Here is a 22764-nt window from a genome sequence, read left to right on the forward strand (position 1 = left end):
GCGTTTTCCTTAGAAACGCTGCAGCGTCTCGGAGAGCTGCCTGGGCTACCGGACCAGAAGTGCGAGTCGTTTAGGGAAGCGAATTCTAACTTTAAGAGGAATCCTGGGCGAGTCGGGTCGCTGTCTAGGTCAGTCCTGGGAAAAGGCGCGGAGGGCGGACCTTGTATTGTCTGTGCGGCCGGTTGCTGCTTTCAGGAAGCTGTACCCTCGGGTGCGGGGAGCAACTTTCTGGGATGCGCCAAGGCTTCTGGACGGTCACGGTGTTCTGTGATAAAGTGTCTGAACACATCATCAACCCAGAGCTCTGAGCTGGAGGCTTCGGGGCCTTGGCTGGTCACTCGGCCCCTAGGACTACGTGATGGGAACTGGTGGGAAACGACTATGGAGGACTGTGGCGTTTGGTTCCGGTTATGAGTCAACTCGGGGCTTAGTGCCCACGGAGCTCTTAAAGAAGGAGGCCGGATTTTGTCATTCATCTGTTGAGAGTCGTGGTCGCGCTGTCTTTTGTGCAGAACTTGAGAAAGCTACAGCCTTGGAGGCCCTGGACCCCAGGCTCTTGTATTGAGCTTCAAACTTTAGCTCTAGGAACTTGATTCACGTTTACACTCCCAGAAAACTACTGGTCCAGATTCATTCAGGACCAGTTTTCTAATTCTCTGCGTGAACACTCAGAATCTGGGGAGAGACGAAGGACTTTGCAAATCTAAATAAGCTTTTTAGAATAGCCTTTTCCTTCTAGAAAAGCTTTTATTATTTATGTATCATGCCTGCATGTATGTGAGTGTACGCATGTTGTGCACTGAACGTGTAGGACAGAAGAGAGTGCTAGACCCCCTGGAACTGGAGTTACTGAGTGTTGTTAGCTGCCCTGTGGGTGCTGGGATTCAAACCTGTGTCTTCTCTAAGAACAGCCAGTGCTCTTAAGGGCTGAGCATCTCTCCAGCCCCCTTCTGGCCAATTTAATAGTTACTCTGTGCATTTTGAAATGTATGTGCAAATATAAAGACAGGCATTAATTAGCTTTTAAATTTCTACTTTTTCGCTCCTTTTCTCCCACTTTTTTGTTTTTATATTGAATGGTTTGTACAAATAGAATATATAAAGACTTTTAAAGAGGCACAAAGGCAAGATGGCTGAAAGTCTGTAGTTCCACTGTCCACGTGGCCTCATTTCTAAGTGGATCTGGGGATTGCCTGTGGATAAGGCTGGGAAGATTCTCCTTTGCAAACTGCTCTTTTACATTTATGCTAATTCCAAACTTCACAGAAGAAAGACAGCTTTCCCACCCAATCAAGGATTTTGTTATTGGTTGGAGATACGATTCCTCTAGGGAACCAAAATAAAGACACAGGAAAAACTGGGGGTTGGAAGGTGAGTGCCCGGCAAGAGGAAATGTACCCCTGGAACATTTATTTGTTAGTTCACAGATCCTGGTGAGTCTGAGGAGAAGCAAGTGACTGAAGAGAGAGTTGGTTCTTGGGCCTGGATCTTAGAAAATGATACACTTTCAGGTGATTTTTTTTTTTTTGCTTTAATCTCACCTTTATTTGCTAATGAAATTTGTAAATGCTTGTAAAAAGTGATTTTACTCTCTAGAGTTAAATTTTGCATTTAACTCTACTATGGCAAAATAGGATCAGGAATATGCTGTTCATACGATTTCCATTAATGACTAATGTTGGAACACTGAGCATGGATGGGGATCCTGTGTGAAACAAGTTTCTATCGTCTTGTGTTTCATATCTGTGACAGCTAACACAATAGATAATTGTAGAGACTCAGGGCTGCTGGTGGACGACGAAATGATTGAAGGCAAAGGACCTAACTCTCAGATGGAGAAAGGCAAGTTCAATTCTAAGAGTGGCTCTTTATACCTAATGAGCAGGGTCAGCCAAGGACACAGTGTACAAAACATAAATCAAGTAAAATTCAAAATAAAGGCTGTTCTTCTTTTCTGTTCCTAACCAAACCCTTTCCCAGAGCTCCAGTCCATGAGAAAGGAAAACACAAGCCCATCCACTATCATTGTTCCTATCCCAAGGCTGTGTTCTGCCCTGGACTGGGAGGTGGTGTTCCACCAATGTCCAAACATCCTCTTGTTCTAAAGGACAGCTGGCCTCTGTCTTGTCCCTGATTCACCATGTAGCCCAGGCTGACCTGGCACTGGAAGTGAGCCCCCTTCCATCTTCTGCTTGTGTGCTGGGATTACAGGCATGGACAATGACTTCTGGCTTTTTTTTAAATACAAAAATTTATTTTTATGTATAAATGTGTGTGTGTGTGTGCGTGCACATGTATGTAGGGTCCCAGAGAAGCCAGAAGAGGGTATCAGACCCCCTGAAGGTGGAGTTACAAGCACTATGAGCTGTCTGACATGGGTACTGGAACCCAAACTCAGTTTCTCTGTGAGAACAGTACATGCTCTTAACCACTGAATCATCTCTCCAGCCTCAACTCCTGGCTTTTTATAAGTTTTTGCAGCAGTGGAATCATACTCAAAAGAACTTAATCTTTAGACCTATGGTGATGTATTTTAAATACCTAAAGGAAGGTAGTATGGGAGTTCATGCTTGTAATCCCAGACTTGGGAGGATCAAGGAATAGAATCACCCTGAGTTTGAGGCCATGGTGGGCAACAGAGACCCTGTTTTAAAAAACTAACAACAGGGGCTGGAGAGATGGCTCAGCAGTTAAGAGCACTGACTGCTCTTGTAGAGGACCTGGGTTTGATTCCCAGCACCCACATGGTGGCTAAGAACCATCCTTAACTCCAGTTCCAAGGGACTCCGAAACCCTACATAGCAAATTCCAGAGGTGGGGCTACAGGAAGACCCTAATTCAAAAAAAACAAACACAAATAAACAAAAAACAAATAGATAAAACCTAACAATATATCATGGAAACATAGCTAAAAAACTAGAATAAAACAGAAAAGATAAAGGAATAATCACTGCATTTGGTCAAATTAAATTAACTATACAATTCCATTTGTTGATGATCATTTTAAAAAGGATTTAAAAAATTATTTTTGTCTTATGTGTATGAGTGTTTTGCCTGCATGTGTGTAAGTGCACCATTATAGTGCATGCAGTGTCCATGGAGCCAGAAGAGCATGTCAGTTCCCCCAGGACTGGAGTTAAGGGTGGTTGTTAGGTGCCATGTGGGTACTGGGAACTGAACCCAGGTCCTCTTCAAGAGCAGTCAGTGCTCTAACCACTGATCCACCTCTCCGGCTTCTAACAAGGAAACTTTTAAATGACAGCCACATAATGTATGTATAATACATTATATATAATGATATAATATAATGTATTATAATGTATAATAAGGATCCATGCCTTAACCTCTTGGAATTAATGTTTTTTCAGTTCTGAAGTTTTCCTTCTTCTTTAATAAACTGCTTTTTTACTTCAGTATTAACTACATGGCCGTGTTGTTACAGGAGTCACTGACGCTGGAGGATGTGGCTGTGGCGTTCACCGGGGAGGAGTGGCAGCTCCTGGGCCCTGCTCAGAGGGACCTGTACCGGGATGTGATGCTGGAGAACTACAGCAGCCTGGTGTCAGTGGGTGAGGACATTGTGCTGGCTACTCAGAGTCCCCACTCAGTGGCGTCTAGCAGCTGCTTAATATGTTAAGAGTTGTGTCATGATGTCACATTTTCCCTGGCTCCAGGTAAGAGGGTATAAAGCTCCCTCTTCTCAGTGAAAAGCATCTGGTTTACAGACCCCCGAACTATCAGATCTCTAAATATAACCCTTCCCCATGTTGATACGCTCCAGCCCAGTTGCTGTGTTCAGCCTTCCCTCATTTCCCATGGGCAGGGTATCAAGTCAGCAGAGCAGCTGTCCTGTCCAAGTTGAAACGAGGAGAGCCCTGGACGGCAGATGAATTGCAAGGTCAAATCTGTTCAGGTGAGTGAGAACCAGCCAAACACCTGACCACAGAATTGTGTCCTGATGAGTAGGTGTGTGTGTCGGAGTGAGCGCTCCCCTCCTGCAGGTTTCTTTAGGTCTTCAGATGCAAATATTCCCCTTGGTTCTCCTTGGCTAGCCAACCTGTTTATTTTATCCCACTTCTTGTTCGTGTGCCTACTTCTTCCTTGGTTCTACCATCTCCCTCTTCTGTACACCCTGCCGCAGGGTCTGTTCCTTCTGCAACCCTGACTGAAATTGCACCTTCCAGACCACGTTCCACATGTAGACCTGTGACTTCACCATCATCTTCTGCCGGGTTCTCTAAGCCTGTTGGGAAATGGCGGTTCTTCTCCCTAATGTCCAGCCTCTCCTGTTTTGTGCCCTCACGGCAACCGGATTTTGTTACTAGGTATCAGTCTTCTTAGCTACTTTTCCCTCCACGCTGAGGTTCTTTAATGGGGTTTTCTTCAGTGTTTTCTGTGTTTCCGATCCTTCAGGTGATGATGATTAAGTTTTCGCTCTTCCCTAGGTGAGAACGCCCCGCCCCACTGATATTTTCCTTGATGCCATTTAAGGCACACTCCAGTGGCCTGTAGCTTTTCACTCCCCAGTGAGAAATGAGTCGTCTTCTCTCCACTAGGCACATTTCCCATGGTGTGTTTGGAAGTTCCATTCTCCCTTAGTTCTCCACACCTGATCTGCCTGCCTCTGTTCCCTTGAGTGTCCACCAAGGAGGAAGGACTGTTTGAAGTCTCTCCTCACTTCTAGCCCAAACCAAGCCAAGGCTTTACGTCCTCTGTACATCTGTTATCTTGATTTTCCTTTAGCCTGTCCTACGTTTTAGGGTTGTAATAATTTCCCTTATTCATTTGTATTATATTTATTTAGTTTTTTAAAGGTACTTTCTTTTTTAAATGTATTTTTATTGATTTTTTTTTGTGGATTTCATGCAAGACATATTTTTTTTTCTTATTTTGAGACAGGCCTCCCTGTAGCCCCAAATGGCCTGGAACTCACTATGTGGACCAAGTTGGCCTTGAATTCACAGAGATCCACCTGCTCTGCCTCCTGAGCCCTGGGACTAAAGGTGTGCATCACCACATGCCCAGCTTCCATACAATACATCTTAATCATATTTGACCCCCCCCTTTCCTATCTGTCCCATGTTCTCCTCCCCCATATCACACCCCAGGACTTCATGCATTTTGTCATATATGTTAAGGCCTATTGAATTCAATAGTTCCTCATCAAAGTTGTGGCCTGCTGCCCATTTCCCCAGTTCTGTGCTGTCTGATTGAGTTTTCATGGGTCTTGTGCCTCCTGTCACCATTGCTGTAAGTTCATGTGAGCAAGTCCTAGGAGCCTGCAGGACTCTGTCTCCATGTGGTCCTGCACCTCCTCCCCTGGCCCTTACAGTCTTTGTACCCCCTCTTCTGTAGTGGTTCCTGAGCCCTGGTGGGCGAAGTTTCATACAGGCGTCTGGGGACCCATGCCCTGCAGTCTTTTTGTCTATACTTTGGCCAGTTGTGCACTTACACACATGCAGGCAATATACTCATACACATAAATGAAAATAAATACTAAAAAAGTAAAAACAACCCATTTACTCTAAAAGCTTTCAGCCCTAGACTACCACTAATCTACTTTCTGTGCAGGTTTCCCCATTTTGGACATTTCATTTAAATGGAATTATAAAATATGTAGTTTCCTAGTGTGTTTTGTTTCTTTCTTAGCTTTTATAGTGTTTTCCTGATTTTTGTTTGCTTTTTTTCTGTGAGGCGGGGTTGCGCTGTGTGGCCTAGGGTGATCTCAAACTTGGTGATTCTCCTGACTTTGTGTCCCTGGCACTTGGAATCGAGGCCACAACACCCAGTCGTCATCCATATCTTTACATGGGTGAGCACTCCATCCCTTTTTAAAAATTTTTGAAAATTAACTAATTTGAGTGAGTTGGGGGCAAGCACCTGTTACAGGTGCATGTGTGGTCAGAAAACAATCTCCAGGAGTTGCTTCTCCTACCACATGGGTCCCATGGATTGAACTCAGGTCATTAGACTTGGCTGCGTGTCCCTTTACCCTCTGAACCATCTCACAGGTCCCACCCTTACTTTTTATTGCCAAATAACATTCCAGTTATGTCATGTCACATTTCATGTGTGTTCACCTAAGGCATGTCTTTGTCTCTCCCCTTGTTGGTTTTATGAGTCTTTACTGGAAACATCGATACCCGGTTTTGTTGTGAACATGTTTTTGTTATTTCTCAGTGTTCACCTAGGAATAAAATTCCTGGGTTATACTGAATCCAGGAGGGTCCAGTGCTGTCATCTCTCCACACAGTCTCCTCTTGAACATGCTGTGACAGTGCATAGTGGAGCCGACCAGGGATGTTCACATGAACCCTTGGTACCCTAAGTTTTGGTTAGGGCTTAGTCACATACTCCCAACAAGGCTCCCCTCCTGGCTTCAGTCACTCCCAGGATTCATGCTGGACTGCAAGAGGCCTTGAGCGCCTGTTGTGAGTTGGCTGGCAATTGCCCAGTGGCCCAAACCACAGGCAAACAGGCACCTCTCCTGTTTTTGGGGGTGGGGGTGGCATTTCAGGAGCTAGGAGATCATTTCCCTGTAATCAGAGGGTGGCCAGACCTCAGACATGGTTAAGTGTCCATTGTATAAAAGGTAACTATAGCATCTGGAGAGGTGGCTCAGCAGTTAAGACCACTTACTGCTCTTCCAGAGGACACTACAGTCCCAGCACCCATGTTGGGCAGCTCATGACTGTTAAGTTTAACTCCTGCTTCTGAGAATGTGATACCCTCTTCTAGCCCTCTCAGGCATATACACACAGAAATAATAACAAGAATTATTTACGAAAAGTCAGTTTCAGTTTTAATTCAAAGGCTACAACCCTTACATCTCAGTTTTCAGATAACAAGTATATTTTCCATACTCCTTAGTATACACATTTCTCTGGTTCCTATAGTTAAACATTTGGTATAAATGGGTTCAGAGTACCCTAAAACTCTTAAGTGCGGACTATCTAAAACCTTGTTTTTATAGCTTCACCATGTCTCATTCTACATGTTATCCAGGCCTGTCTCATCCTGTTTCCTGCCTCCCTCCCCACTAAGAGTGCTGGGGGGGTCAAACTCAAGGTCTCACATATGCTAGCAAATACTACCACTGAGCCACACCCCCAGCCCAAACCCTTTTTTCCTCTAATTAATTAATTAATTAATTAATTAATTTTAAGGCATATTTATTTAACGTATGGGACTAAAATATGACTTTATAAAAATAAATACAGGTTTTCTAAGTCTATGCCTATCTAATTATTACAAGTACTGATACTTTAAACTGTCCCTTCTGTACACAAGGAACAAATTCCAGATAGATCTTGTTCTTTAGAAAGACATGGAAAGTAACTGCTATCTTAAAAGCAATCAGTGCTGTTTCTCTCTGAATTGTTGCATACTACATATTTGACGATGCATACAACAGTGAATGAATAAGCAGTAGATACAATTATACACAACTAACATTAGTATTCCAAACTAACTTTAGTATTTAAAAAATTGATACAAAACCTGAGTCCAAAACAGAGATTCCATTGCTTGGTGTGTATGTTTTCTCCTTTTCCGGCGGGATCTGCTTTTGTCCTGTCTTCTCTGGCTGGACCCCAGGTTAGTTCTTAGCACCACCAGGGCCCTGCCTACTGAAAGGCTTTACTTTGGAAACAAAATGTCTTTCTTCTGTATCAGAGACCAGTGCTGTCTGTTTTCTGCTTCCTTCTTCCAACCAGTTACCAACCTCCTCATGTAAGCGTAGCTCTGACAGATGCAGGGCTAGCCCCACCCCGTGCGATAAAGGAGTCACCTGTGTAACTCGTCTCATTTGGTCTCAGTCAAAAGGTTGGAGATCATGACCAAAGTATACAGCTTCACTTTAGCCCCCAAATAAGCTGCTGCTGAATAAAGAACCCCCTTCTACCTATTAGTGGTCTCTAATAAACAGATGCTTCCAAGACTATGTCGAGGTAGTATGTAAATACTTCAGAAAAGGTGACCTACAAAAGATGGAAAACATAAGAGGAAACAGGCTACTCTCTTTACATTCTTTCCTTCTACACTGAAAAGTTAAGGTCTTTCCAGCCTTTTCCTTTCCTTTTCCACATTGTCTCCGATGTTCTGGAGTTTTCTGGAGTTCTGGAGCAGGGACACCAAACCCTCCTTAAAATCACTAGTTCTACAATCTCTGCTGGCATTTTCAAGCTCATCAAACCAAGTCAAGGTCTCTTTCGAGTTTGACTTGAACAATTTTTTGCTCTTCTAATTCTGCAAGCAGGGCCTGCTTAGTACACAGTTCAGTCTTATACTTCTGTAACTCCTCAATTTCCTTTCTGAGAAGCTGGAATTCATCCCTAAAAGGATGTGTCTCCTGACCTTTATCTTCAGGAAGCAGGATGTTTGGGGGAGCACACAAAATTAACTGCAAAAACAGCTGCTCCATTTTGCCAAAAACTTATCAAAACTTCTTTCATGAAGCCAAAAACTCCTCTGTACATTTACGAATCTGGACGGGGATACTCTCACAGTCTGGAATGTCCTCCAGCTTCTTTAGAATACTCTGTTCAACAGCCCGCTTCACTTCAAACAGGAGGTGTTGAAATGCAGTGCAGATCCACAGTAGGCGAGTTTGTGGTGTGAAGCTGAAGAACTGGGCCTCGTAGGTCATTGAGTCTACAGACATCTTGCTTTACGTCGCTATTCTCAATTGTGAAAAATCTCGTCCACTCACTCCTCTCTGCTAGATTAGACTTCCAGAGGCAGAGTTTGTAAACACAGGAAGATCCTGGGCCATGTCCTCGAGTTTAATCACCTTCAGAGCCCACCACTGTGCTGGACAGGACCTAGAAACCACAAAATGGGTGATGCTTCCAGCATCTTGGACCTCCTGACCGGCCTTGTAGCCCCGTTTATTTATTTTACGTGTCTGTTTTGCCTGAATTATATGTAAGTGCATCAAGTGTGTGCAATACCCATGGAGGCCAGAAGAGGTCATCAGATTCTCTGGAACTGGAGTTAAGGATGGTTGTTAGTTGCCATATGGCTGCTAGGAATTGTACCTGGGTCTTCTGCATGAGCAATTAGTGCTCTTAACCACTTAGCCATCTCTCCAGGCCCAAATCCCTTTTTCTTAAATAGGATAGTGCCCCATGTAGCCCAGTCTGGACTCAAACTTACTATGTAGCTCAGGGTGACTTTGAACTTCTGGTCCTCCTGCCTTCTAACCTGAGTGCTAGCACTACAGGTGTGTGCCACCTTGCCCAGTTTACTCAATGCTGGAAACTGAACACAGGGCTTTGTGCATACTCAGAAAATGCTGTACTGACTGAGAACATCTCCAGTCTCCAGATAGGTTCTTGATGTTGGTAATAATTTATATTTCACAAAGCATGTTTCATTCTATGCACTCTGGACTTTGTAATATCACCTGTCACATTAAAGACTCCTCTATTTTGCCAGTAAAGCAAAACAATCTTTCATGTCTTACTTTTCTAATCACTCTTTACTTTAAAGCCATCATTCAATCTTGTCTTTTTTATGCAGATCTCTCTCTTCCTCTAGGTCCATATCCAGTGCTTCTTCAACTGACATTTAACCATCTCCAACTCCCTTCCAATTTATTTAGTTTTCCATAACTAGAATTTGAGGTATGAAAATTTTAAGGCATATTTTGTGTATGGCAAAAGTAGTGTTTTCTACATGGAAACCATGTAACAAGCAGACTCGTCTTTGTGCTGGACCATTGTTTCCTCTACCCTTTGATTTGGTGTCCTTTGTTTCCTCTACCCTTTGGATCGGTGACCATTGTTTCCTCTCCCCTTTGGATCCGTGTCCATTGTTTCCTCTACCCTTTGGATCGGTGTCCATTGTTTCCTCTCCTCTTTGGATCAGTGTCCATTGTTTCCTCTCCCCTTTGGATCAGTGTCCATTGTTTCCTCTACCCTTTAGATTGGTGGCCATTGTTTCCTCTACTCTTTGGATCGGTGGCCATTGTTTCCTCTACCCTTTGGATCAGTGTCTCCCCACGATCCAGTAGTACTCCACCAAATCATTTGTGTACAGTGACTTGTCCACATATTTTACAATTTCTATTTGGAAAGATGAAGGAAACCAAATAGTATAAAGAGAGACGGGGCAACAGGGTTGACTGGACACAAACAAGTTGGAGGAATGCCATGAAGCTCACTGCACACAAGGAACCGTGTGGAGGTGTCAACCAGCACCCTGACCGACACCATGGCCTTCATCTTGAGCTTGTTATTCCAAAGCCCAGAATGTCCTTGAAGATAGTCAGTAGCCAGCATGTTTGAATCCCAGCATGCACATGGTGGCTCCAACAGCTCATAAATCCAGTCCCAGGGGATCTGACACCCTCTTCTGTTCTCCTCAGGCATTGCATGAAAAGGGTGCACTTACATACATGCATGCACTATATGCATACACACACATTAAAAAACTTTTTTTTCTTGTGGTACTAGGAATGAAACCTTTTTGGATGCTAGGCATGTGCTCTACCACTGTGCTATGTCCCCAGCCTCCAAACCATATTTTAAGGCACCAAGGAATGAAAAAAAAATTACTCTACAGAAATTATTAAAGGAGTCATTGTTCTCTTCTTTCTAGAAAATGGAAAAGTTGATCAAAACCTGCAGGGTCACTTGAAAAATCAAAGAATCCTGAAGAGTCTAGAACCATACCAAGAACATAATGAAATTACAAACACTGTTCTTCAAAGTGAAAGTCATTTTTCTTTCAGGAAACGTCATGAAATATTTGACCTACATAGTGAAACTTTGAAATCAAATTTAAACACAGTCAACACAAACAAATACTATGAAGTTAAAAACCCTACAAACCTTAAGGAAAATATGAAATCATTTCTAAATGGTAGGCATGAGGAACTGCATTCTGCAGTTAAAGTCCCTATAAGTGCAAAACCTGTTAGCAAGAAGTCTCAAATCACTAAGCACCAAATAACTCATGAAATAGAGAAAGCCCATGTTTGCAGTGAATGTGGGAAAGCCTTTTTCAAGAATTCTCAACTCACTGATCATGAGAGAGTTCATACAGGAGAGAAGCCTTATGGATGTAATATGTGTGAAAAGGTATTCTCCAGGAAGTCCAGACTGAATGAACATCAGAGAATTCATAAAAGAGAGAAATCCTTTATATGCAGTGAATGTGAGAAAGTCTTCACCATGGAAAGCCATCTGATTGAACATCAGCGAATTCATACTGGAGAAAAACCCTACATATGTGATGAATGTGGAAAAGGCTTCCCAGGCAAGCGTAATCTTATTGTACATCAGCAGAATCATACAGGGGAAAAGTCCTATGTGTGTAATGAGTGTGGAAAAGGCTTCACTGGTAAAAGCATGCTTATCATACACCAGCGAACTCATACAGGAGAGAAGCCCTATACATGCAGTGAATGTGGGAAAAGCTTCACCACAAAGCACTATGCCATCATACATCAACGAAATCATGCAGGAGAGAAACCTTATGTGTGCAATGAATGTGGGAAGGGCTTCACCATGAAGAACCGTCTGATGGAACACCAGCGAACACATACAGGAGAGAAACCCTATGTATGTAATGAATGTGGAAAAGGATTTCCCAGGAAGAGTAATCTCATTGTACATCAGAAAACTCATATAGTAGAGAAGTCATATCTATGTAATGAATGCGGAAAAGGTTTTACTGTGAAGAGCATGCTTATCATACATCAGCGAGCTCACACTGGAGAGAAACCATATACCTGCAGTGAATGTGGGAAAGGCTTCCCTTTAAAGAGTCGGTTGATTGTACATCAGCGAACTCACACTGGAGAGAAGCCTTACAAATGCAGTGAATGTGGGAAAGGTTTCACTGTGAATAGTGGACTGGCTCTACATCAGAGAACACATACTGGAGAGAAGCCCTATATATGCAGTAAATGTGGAAAAGGTTTTGCCTTTAAAAGCAATCTTGTTGTACATCAGCGAACTCATACTGGAGAGAAACCCTTTGTGTGCAGTCAGTGTGGCAAAGGCTTCACCATGAAACGCTACCTCATTGTACATCAACAAACTCATATAGTGGAGAAATCCTATATATGTGGTGAATGTGGAAGAGGCTTTGCCCTGGAAACAGAGCTCATATTACATAAGCAAGTTCATACTGGAGAGAAACCATATGCATGTGATGAATGTGGTAAAGGCTTTACTGTGAAAAGCCGCCTCATAGTGCATCAACGCTCCCACACAGGAGAGAAACCCTTTGTATGCAGTGACTGTGGAAAAGGTTTTTCCTCAAAGAGAAATCTCATTGTACATCAGCAAAATCATAGGCCCAAACCTCTAACGATGCAATGAACAGGGTCCTGCCTTCAGGAAGGAAATTTATTTGTGCAACATCAGGTGTTTCACACAGAATAGACTTCCTTTTATGTACAGGGAGTGTAGGGAAATCTTACCTGCACACCCTCGGCCTCCTTACCCTTCAAGTTGCTTACATAGGCGACAAACTTAATGTGAAAGCAAGGGAAAGCCTTCCATGTGAAATAAGCCTGGATTATTTGATAGACCCAGTGTATATCAGCAAACTCATACAAGGGATTTTATGGATTCAGTTATTGGAGGCAACTTGTCAAGATGCATTAAAAAAATGACAGTGCATCCAGGAGTAATGTATAAGGTACATAATTTGTTGCAGAGAATGTGAATTCATTGCACACCAGCAAACTCATGCCGGGGTAAATGAGCACATTATTACGGTGCTTGTAGAATACACGAACAGAGTTAGCACAGAGCAGTTGATTGCTAGATTTTTCAGTTTGGAGAGAATTAGAACTTGCATGTAAGTGAAATTTAATGAACACAATGTACTCTCCTTGGTGATTACTTCACATTGTATGTCACTGTAAATGTGGACAAATCTTATGATATATTCAAGACTAAAGAATCTTGAAATTTTCCTAAGCTTTTGTCTTGAAAGTATATTTGAAATAAACTCTGAACAGGGAGACTACCTTAGTCTTCTAGGGAAAGAAAGACCAAGAAATTACCAGTGAGCTCATACACAGAGGTGACTTAAGACCAAAGGCCTTTGTCTAGAAATAAAACCTTAATAGTTACCAGGTAGTTCACACTGGGAGGAAAAAAAAAATCCTGATGGTAGGATTTCAGTGATGTATCTTGCCTTACCACCTATCAATACATAAACAAATAACTTTGTAATGAATACAATAAGGAGTAACTTTAGCAAAGTCAAAATTCATAAAGAAACCTAAAAGTGATAGAGGGCTTTATATCACAAGTAAAAAATTCACCATATACCTGATGTCCATTTTGTAACAGGATGATTTGAATATTTACTGCATTGACTAAAGTGTTGTTTTCATTTCTAAAATGTAGATTACATTTTAGTGTTGTATACAATGCAGAAGTGATCTGTGCCCATCTTGTATCATGTAATTAACTCTGCATATTTTAGGCTTGAAGCTTGTTTGCTGATGTACTTTAAAAGAAACAGATTTGTGGGGTGTGGTGGCTCAGGCCTTTAATCCCAGTCCTCAGAGGCAGGCAGGCAGATCTCTGTGACTTCAAGGCTAGTCTGGCCAGCTGGGGCTACAAGGAGACCCTGTCTCAAAAAGACCAAAGAAAAAAAGAAACATTTATAAATTTAAAATGCCAGTAATAATCCATGTGTATAAACTTAGTTTAAAAAAGAGATGCTGAGAGATGTCTGAGCAGTTAAGAGCACTTGCTGCTCTTGCAGAGGACCAGAGTTTGGTTCCCAGCACCCATGTTGTGTGGCTCACAACTGCCTGTAACTCCAGCTCCTACAGAACTTGCACCTCTGGTCTCTGAGGGCACTTTATTCATGTGCACATACCCACACATAGGCATACATTCATATACATAATTAAAAATGAAACCTTAAAATTCTTAAGATTTGCTTTGAAATAACTTTAGGTTCGTAGGAGTGCACAAAATACACATTTTTTAGTGTCCTTCATTGTGTCTTCCGTGATTTTAACTATAATGCACAATCGAAGTCAATGAAAATGACATTTACAGTTTTATTTTTCAGTGTCCAGGGATAAAACTGTAAGCTCTGTGCATGCTAAGTATGTGCTGTACCTGAGCTACACCCACCCTGAACATACATAGATTACAGGCTTCTTTTGGATGTTACTAATTTTTATATGCACTAAATTGGTATATTTTCCTTTTGTGTGTATGTAAAGGTCTAATAAATTTTATAACATATTTGTATAAAGACCATGACCATCAGAGTGCAGCGTTACTGTAGAAGGAAAGATCACCATTTTGGGTTCTTCGAGACCGGGTCTTCCTGTAGCCCAGCGGGCCTGGAACTCACAGCGATCTCTCTACCTCCGCGTCCCTAATTCTGGGATTCAAGGGGGCGCAGCACACATGGCAGAAAAGAACTTAAAAAAATTCTTTGGGGTTTAACACAGGTTCTCACTCTAGCCCAGTGGCTCGAGCTCGCAGCAGTCCTCCTGTACCAGCCCTCCTTTCCCGTGTGCTGGGATTTGGGGCCCTCCAGGCCTGGTTTTCAGTGCTGGGGCTCAGGCCTTGTCCTTGGCGGCAAGCCTTCCACCAGCTGAGCTCCAGCCAAGTCCCCGAATCCACGGGGACGTTAAGGCTTTGTAAAGGACCTCTGACCACCAGCTCCCTACAAAGGGTTTGCGATCAACAAAACTAGCTTCTGTCTCTAGTGCCGCCTCAAAGCAGCTCCTCGGACAGACGGACAAGCGACTTCTCTGCCACGGCCGCCCCACGGCGCTGCCGCCGGACCGAAGCTTCAGTGCGCACTCGGAAAAGATGCCGCGGGCAGTCACTGGCCTCTGAAAACGCTTATGCTAACCCTGTTCCCAGTGCGGGGGGGGGGGGGGGGGGGCGTCCCTAGGAAACACCGGGAATGGCAGAGACGGAGGCGGAAGTGGTTTTAATTCTTCCCCGACGTCGTGGCGCCTCATATGTCGCAATGGGCCTGGCCTTGTTATTTCAGGTTGTCTTTAGATCCGTAACTCGGAATTCCAACCACAGTTTCCATTAACAGTTACAGACATCAGGCTGCCGAGTTCAAGGACCCCCTAGAAGCGGCCTTGTAGGACTTCCCGCCTGGAAAGGGTTCAGGACAGGGCTTCCGTAGTGCTTCCGGTTTGGAAGGGACACTTGGTTCGTCGTTCCGTCTGACTTCCGGTATGGATGAAGGTCAGCATTCCCGTTCCGCTTTGGAGGCTGAGATGTGCGGGGCGCGGCTCTGGGACCGGTGAGTGAGCCTTGGGTGGCCTTGGGCTGTGTAGCGGGTGCGAGGACGCGGTCTCGGAGGGAACCTGGCGTTAGTGATGTGGACGTAGGTGGCATTTAGCATGGGCTGGACCATAGCGACGCCTGGTGGGCCGTCACTGTCAGAGGAAGTCCAGGATCTCCGGAGTCGGGGTTTGAGGTCCGAATACTGAATACTGGGGACTGACCCAAACCCTGGTAATTCATGAAGTTCGAGTTCTCATGCTCCTTCCTAGAAACGTTCTTGACTCCCCGCGTTCCTGTTCTTCGTGGTTGCATTACATGGAGTTTGATTCAGACTGATCTGTTGTGCTTACTGTTAGTCTTCTCACCTCTAATTTAACTCTACTTCTTTTGGATATTCCTATGTGTGATCATTCTGTCTAAAAGTATCACCTGTGATCCTATATTCTGTTTCCAAGGAAGAAAACTTTTTCTTTTAAACTTAAAAAAAAATCTATTCTGTATTTTATGTGTATGTGTGTATTGCCTGCATGTGTGTAAATGCACCCGTGTCATGCAATGCCTAAGGAGGTCAGAAGAAGGCTTTGGATCCCCTGGAACTAAGACAGGTGTTAGCTTCTATGTGGATGCTGGGAATCAAACCTGTGTCCTCTACAAACCTGTACTCTTAACCTTGTCTCTCCAGCCCCTCTTTTAAGCCTTTAAGGAATTCAGACAGAGAGACAGAGAGACAGAGAGACAGACAGAGGGGGGAGGGAGGAAGGGGGAAATGAGAGAGAATGAAAATGTCATGCGTGTGGAGGTCATGTGGACAACCTGGGGGCCTTGGTTTTCTCCTTCCATCGTGCAGGTACCAGGAATGGACTCAGGACCTCAGGCTTGGCAGCAGATAACTTTACCTGTTGTGCTACACAGCCCCACCGTTTTTCTTTTTTTACATTGCTGGGGATTGAATTTAGGGCCTATGCAAGCATTGCACTGAGCTATATTCCCAGCCAAGAACACTTTGTTCGTTTGTGTGTGTGTGTGTGTGTGTGTGTGTGTGTGTGTGTGTGTGTAGGCACATATGTATGAAGGTCAGAGGACAACTTTGACTCATTCCTCAAGTGTCATTCACCTTCTTTATTTGAAACAAGGTCTCTCATTGGCCTGGATCTTGTCAAGTAGGCGAGGCTAGCTGGCCAGTAAGCTCTAGGAATCTGCCTGTCTTTGGCTCCACAGCACTTACAAGCCACCATGAGCAGCTTTTTTATGTGGTTCTGAGGGTTGAACTCAGGTACTTACTCTTGCCAGGCAAGCACTTTACTGACAGATCTATCTCCATAGCTCACTTTTTTTTTTTTTTTTTTTTTTTTGTCTTTTTGAGACAGGGTCTCCCTGTCACCCGTGTTGGCCTAGATCTCACTATGTAGACCAGGCTGGCCTTGAACTCACAGAGATCTGCCTGCCTCTGCCTCCCAAGTGCTGGGATTAAAGGTGTGTGCTAAGTCAGTGGTTTTGAAGTTTTCTGTTTCCTTATTTTCTGTGTGTTTTATTAGTCAATGTGGGTGTGGAATTAAGGTTCAGTTGCCTATTTTTCTTTTCACTAATCAAGGAAACTCACCTAAGCCTTAATGTCTTGATGTTTTCTTGGGTCCCAGTTAATACATACATGATTATTTATATGATTGCTCTAAATCTTCAGCCCCTACAGAGGTCTGGCTGATACTGTGTCAGCACCTAAGGTAGTAAATCGTATCAGTTAGCATAGATCATCTGACAATAAATGTTGTCAGTTAGATAAATCATCTGGCAGGAGGTAAGCAAAGACTTTTGTTTTGGACAGGGTTTCACTGTGTAGCTCTGGCTGGCCTAGAACTCTGTGTAGACCAGGCCAGCCTCAAACTCACAGATCTACCTGTGTCTGCTATCCAGGTGCTAGGATAAAAGGTGCACACCATACCCAGCAAGCAAGGACTCTTACTAAGTCTTTTCAAACAGGACATTCCAAGGGCTTAGAGGTTAGCTCACAGGAATTGAGGGTCAATCCATTGTTAGTTATTTCCTTTATTTATTTTTTACACAATTTTTAATTATTTTATTTTGTGTGTATGAGTGTTTTGCCTGCATGCCTGTGAGTGTACCTGTGTACAATACCCACGGAGGCCAGAAGAGGATGTCAGATCCCCTGCTACTGGAGTTAAGAATGGGTGCTAACAGCCATGTGCGTGTTGGGAACGGAACCTGGGTCCTCGGCAAGAGCTGCCAGTGCTCTTAACCGCTGAGCCATCTCTCCAGCCCCAATTTCCCTGATTGTACAGTGTTGAAGTACGATAGGTAATCCTTATGGTTTGCTTAATACCTTGTCCTTCAAGCTAAGTATGACTAATTGTGCATATGTAGCCTCCTTTTCAAGAGGTATATAAGGAACTCAGGGTTTTAAATAATGCCAGTGGGCTGGGGTTGTGGCTCAGTGGCACACTTGCCTAGCATGTACAAAGCCCTGGATTACAGTCCCTAGCAGCACATAAACTGTAGAGACTCCAAGTTAATTTGCTCTTTAGCCCACAGGTGCTGCCTTTCCAGACGCAAGAAGAGTCAAGGAAAAGAATCCAGGGGAAAGGAGAAGTTTCTATTCTTGAATATTGTTTCTGAGGACAAATTTAACTGGACACCAAGATTCTTATGACAATGTAGAAGATATTAAAAAAAAAAAAAACTAGACTCTATGCTAAGGACTATTTCTCGTATAGAGAAGAAAATGACTGATCTTCAGGTGATTTTGATTTGTGTTATTTTTTTTCCTTTGTTTTAGATGCATTTGTGATCTAAAAAATCAGTTCAACTAAAACAATGATATATTGAGATGATTGTATTCTGGAGAGAAATTCACTTAGAATGTAATTTTGGAATCTGGGCAAAATGGGCCCAAGGATATATTCACAGCAGTTATACTAAATGACTAACATTAGAATAATGTGTGACTGGTGGATTCAGTAAGTTAGGTAAGTTTTCACCTTGCATCTAGTATCTCATAAAACCATCATAACCAGAGAAACACAAAAAGCTACATCATGTGCAGTTAACGTTTGGAGAGGTAGATCAGTTTCTGAGAGAGTTTATATTATTGAGGTCTTAGGAACTTCCTTAAAATATTTTTTGTTTGTTTGTTTTTTGTTTGATGACTTAGGGTCTCACTCCATGTCTCAGTCTGACCTCAAGCTTGCTGTGTAGCCCAGGGTGGCCTTGAGCTGCTGTCTTTCTGCCTCAGCATCTCAAGAACTGGGATTATGCATGTAGAGTAGGAATTTTCTTTGATGGGGTTTAGAAAGCAACATTATCCTTACCCATATCTTCCCTTAACTCAGACCTCCCTAATCACCCTAATGACCTTTTGTGCTTCAGACCTATATTGTATATTTTTTTTTTTTCGTTTACTTAAAAGCACCGTTTTATAAATTCAGAGTGTTGAGTCCACTTCTGAAAGATTCTCACATTGACCATGAAGTCTTTGGTAATATGAGTGTTTTACTTGTCCTGATGTCATTTACATATAGATATTTATAGTTAGGAAGATGGAATTATCTTCTATCAAAATGTATTTGACTAGGCATTGTGGCACATGTGTTTAATTCCAGTACTACTTGGGAAGCAGAGGCAGGCAATCTCTGAGATCAAGGCCAGTCTGGTCTACATAGCAAGTTCCAAGCCAGTCAGGGCTACATAGTAAGACATTGTCTTAAAAGACAAACAAAACAAATTATAGTTTGTAAAGGCACATGGAAGCAGGCTATGTGGTAACAGAAAACTCCTCTCATACTTCTGTGTTAAAAATAGGAATTTAGGGGCTGGAGAGATGGCTCAGCAGTTAAGAGCACTGGCTGTTCTTAGAGGGGACTGGGTTTGGTTCCCAGCATCCAGGTGGCAGCTAACAACCATCCACAAATGCAGTCCAGGGAATCTGGCACCCTCTTCTGATCTCCACACAATTCACAAAACGGGTACACTTGCACATATGCAGGAAAGCCAGGCTCCCTGGACTCGGGAGGGACTCTATGAGTCCAAGGCCAGCTTGGTCTACATAGTGAGTTCCAGGCCAGTTGGGGCTATAGGGAGACCCTGTCTCAAAAAGACCAAAAATAAATAAATGGATGAATGAATGAATGAATGAATGAATAAATAAATAAATAAAGAAGATACATATGCAGGCAATATACTCATACACATAAATAAGAATAATAAAATAAATTTAAAAAATAGGAATTCAGATTACATGAAAAGAGATTGTGTTGTTACAGGAGTCACTGACGCTGGAGGATGTGGCTGTGGTGTTCACCGGGGAGGAGTGGCAGCTCCTGAGCCCTGCTCAGAGGGACCTGTACCGGGATGTGATGCTGGAGAACTATAAAAATCTCATATCACTGGGTGAGGATAGTTTCTGATCACTTCAAGAGTACCCAGAAAGTGAATTTTTATCTCATCTGATAAAAAGTCTGCAGGCATTGTGATGTTCTCACATGTTTGATTTCTCAGTCCCCTTTCTAGCTTCGAAGTGGTATATCTTCCCTTATTCTGAAAATGAACTTGTACTCTGTGTATGAGAAATTATGTTGTCTTTCCCATTTGACATGTTACACTTCAATCTGTCTGAGTCATCCATGTTTTCTTCTGTATAGGGTATGGAGACACTAAACTAGATGCATTCTCCAAGTTAGACCATGAAAAGGGACCATGGATAATAGGAGATAAAATCCAGACTAAAACCTGTCCGGGTGAGTGGATATTTTAGTCCGATTGTACTATCATCCCAGACTGCCAAACTCTGAGTAATTGATAGACTTATTTTTTAAATCATTCTGGAGGCTGAGAAGTCTTAAAATTGAGGGGCTGAATCTGGCAAGGAGCTGCATGCCACATGCCATGACAGAGGGGAAGAGAGTGTACGTGGGAGACAGCAGGAGATCAAGCATAGAGCTTCAAGCCTTTTATATTATTTTTAAAATCTTTTGTTTATTACTTTTATTTTATGTGTATGAGTGTATTGCCGGTATGTATGTAAGTGCACCACCCATTTCATGCAGTTCCTGGGATGGTCAGAAGAGCGTGTCGGATCTCCTGGAACTGGAATTACAGACGGTTGTTAGCCATGATGTGGGTGCTGGGAACTAAACCTGGGTCCTCTGCAAGAGCAGCCAGTGCTTAACCACTGAGTATCTCTCCAGCCTCAAGCCTTTTGTAACAGTGCTGATTATTCATGATGGCCTGCTTCTTGTAGCTGAATTACTTCTCAAGAGGTTTCATCTCTTCATACTGTTGTATTGACAATTAAGTTTCCAACACACCTTTTGAGGGACACAGTGAAACCATAGTAGTTACAGCCAGTGAGGAGAGTGTTTTGGATGCTGTACTGTGGGCACTCAAGGTGTGTATTTTTGTGAAGCATCTGTGGGTACATAAATAGCTGTCTACGTCTTATATTCATCTCCCTGTATGAAGCTTTTTCTGTGGGGCTTTAAAGCTTTGAATATATCCCCGTCTCTTCTTGACTAGCACTGTTTCTTTCATCTCATCTTACATCCTTATTACTTTATTGTAGACTTGTTCATTCAGCTGACAGTGGCCAGACCCCACCAAATCAGCTACGCATTTTTATACCATACCATTCATTCTCATGGAAGAATTCTTTTCCCTTTTAGGACTAAAGAAAGATGAGAGTAATATGCAAGTGTACTGTCAAAAACAAAGATTTCTGAAGAGTATGCACAATTGCATCGAACAGAATGAATTTAGAGACATTCATCTGAGCAAAACACAAAACTGCATGTTTGGATTGGAAAGAAAAATTTCAAAATCAAACTTAATTAGTCAAAATAGAAGACATGAAGTAAACATCACTGTCGAATTTAATAGAGATGAGAAAACCCACTTGCATGGCAAAAACAAATGTGTGTGTACTGAAGTTAAACTCCCTGAAAGTAAATTCCAAGGCTTAAAACACAAGAAGACTCCAAAACTTGAGAAGCCCCATGCACACACTGAAAGTGAGAAAACGTTCATTAACCATGAGAACTTTCATACAGGAGAGATGCCTGCGTGTGTTCAATATGAGAAATCACCCAGAAGTGTCATGTTCCCTAAGAATCAGAAAACTCATACAAGAGACAAAGCACCTATAGTCAGTGAGCTTAGAAAAGGCCCTACTGTTTCAAGGCATCTCACTGTAAAACAACAAGGCCACAAGGGAGAGAAATCCCACGTATGCAGCCAGTGTGGAAAGGGCTTTACAATGAAGCGCTACTTAGCTGTTCATCAGCGTACTCATAGCGGAGAGAAACCGTATGTGTGCAGTGAATGTGGGAAAGGCTTCACTGTCAAGAGCAATCTTGTTGTGCACGAGAGGGCTCATACAGGGGAGAAACCTTACATATGCAGTGAATGTGGAAAAGGCTTCACCATGAAGCGCTATCTTGTTGTGCATCAGCGAACTCACACTGGAGAGAAGCCCTATGTTTGCAGTGAGTGTATAAAAAGCTTTACTGTAAAGAGTAATCTCATTGTACATCAGCGATCTCATACAGGGGAAAAGTCCTACATTTGTAGTGAATGTGGAAAAGGTTTCACCGTGAAACGTACTCTCATTATACATCAGCGAACTCATACAGGAGAGAAGTTGTATCTGTGCAATGAATGTGGGAAAGCCTTCTCCTCAAAGCGCACTCTTGTTATACATCAGCGAACTCACACAGGGGAGAAGCCCTATGAGTGCAGTGAATGTGGCAAAGCCTTCAGCCAGAAGATATGCCTCGTACAACATGAGAGAGGCCATACAGGAAAGACTCCCTTTGTATGTACTGAGTGTGGAAAATCCTACTCACATAAATATGGCCTCGTCATCCATCAGAGAACTCACACAGGTGAGAAGCCTTATCAGTGCAATGAATGTGGGAAAGCTTTCACCACAAAGTCTGTGCTCAATGTACATAACAGAACTCATACAGGAGAGAGACCATACAAGTGCGGAGATTGTGGGAAAGCCTTTTCCCACCTGTCAAACCTTGTTAAACATAAGAAAATGCACATAAGAGAAGTACGTAGAGTATTTTAGGTTGAAAATCCCTTTAAGAGAGAGGCCCAGCTTAGAACTCAGAAGTGAACTCACACAGAACACAAAACCTTATTCAGGCAGGCTGGAAATGTCTTCTGTGGCAGCCCCAACTTCATTAAACATCTGTGTGATTGTAGCAGACAAGTGTAATTGTGGTACTGCCTGTTGTCACTTAGGATCACAAAAAATTTTCTCAGGAGATAAACCTGGTGGCAGTCAGTATGGTAGTGCCTTTGGTAATCTGTTACTTCTCATTTTGACCAGTGAAAACATGCTGGATAACCTTAAAATGTTCTAAATTGTATCTGAAAAAGTGTACAGTAAGACAAGTCCTGTGAGTGCAGACTAAGAAATCCCTCTGGAGGAGGATAATTTCACTGCAGTTTATCAAACTACTTGTAAGCACATTGTTGACAGAAGTATGACCATGGCAAAATG

General features: G+C 42.8%; 2 protein-coding genes and 1 pseudogene across 10 annotated transcripts; 2 read left to right on the forward strand and 1 right to left on the reverse strand.

The window, feature by feature from the left end:
- LOC103750327 (zinc finger protein 432) lies at positions 1-14401 on the forward strand. Of its 3 annotated transcripts, XM_029556237.1 has the most exons (6): positions 1-128; positions 1421-1511; positions 1753-1842; positions 3443-3569; positions 3824-3913; positions 10603-14401. In XM_029556237.1, the coding sequence occupies exons 4-6, from the start codon at positions 3536-3538 to the stop codon at positions 12330-12332; spliced, it is 1854 nt and encodes a 617-aa protein (XP_029412097.1). In that variant the 5' UTR covers positions 1-128; positions 1421-1511; positions 1753-1842; positions 3443-3535; the 3' UTR covers positions 12333-14401. The 3 variants fall into 3 exon arrangements, with proteins under 3 accessions (XP_029412097.1, XP_029412096.1, XP_029412098.1); XM_029556236.1 differs by lacking the exon at positions 1753-1842; XM_029556238.1 differs by lacking the exons at positions 1421-1511; positions 1753-1842 and having other exon boundaries at positions 9-128.
- Positions 3821-22764, forward strand: Znf614 (zinc finger protein 614). 7 transcript variants are annotated; one of them, XM_029556241.1, is made up of 5 exons: positions 3821-3913; positions 17786-17997; positions 19520-19646; positions 19898-19993; positions 20918-22764. In XM_029556241.1, the coding sequence occupies exons 2-5, from the start codon at positions 17950-17952 to the stop codon at positions 22324-22326; spliced, it is 1680 nt and encodes a 559-aa protein (XP_029412101.1). In that variant the 5' UTR covers positions 3821-3913; positions 17786-17949; the 3' UTR covers positions 22327-22764. The 7 variants fall into 7 exon arrangements, with proteins under 7 accessions (XP_029412101.1, XP_029412103.1, XP_029412099.1 ...); XM_029556243.1 differs by having other exon boundaries at positions 3866-3913; positions 17793-17997; XM_029556239.1 differs by lacking the exon at positions 3821-3913 and adding an exon at positions 15189-15261.
- Positions 8050-8881, reverse strand: LOC103750330 (annotated as a pseudogene).

Source organism: Nannospalax galili, unplaced genomic scaffold (assembly GCF_000622305.1).
Source record: "Nannospalax galili isolate Female #2095 unplaced genomic scaffold, S.galili_v1.0 scaffold1827, whole genome shotgun sequence".
Taxonomy (NCBI): domain Eukaryota; kingdom Metazoa; phylum Chordata; class Mammalia; order Rodentia; family Spalacidae; genus Nannospalax; species Nannospalax galili.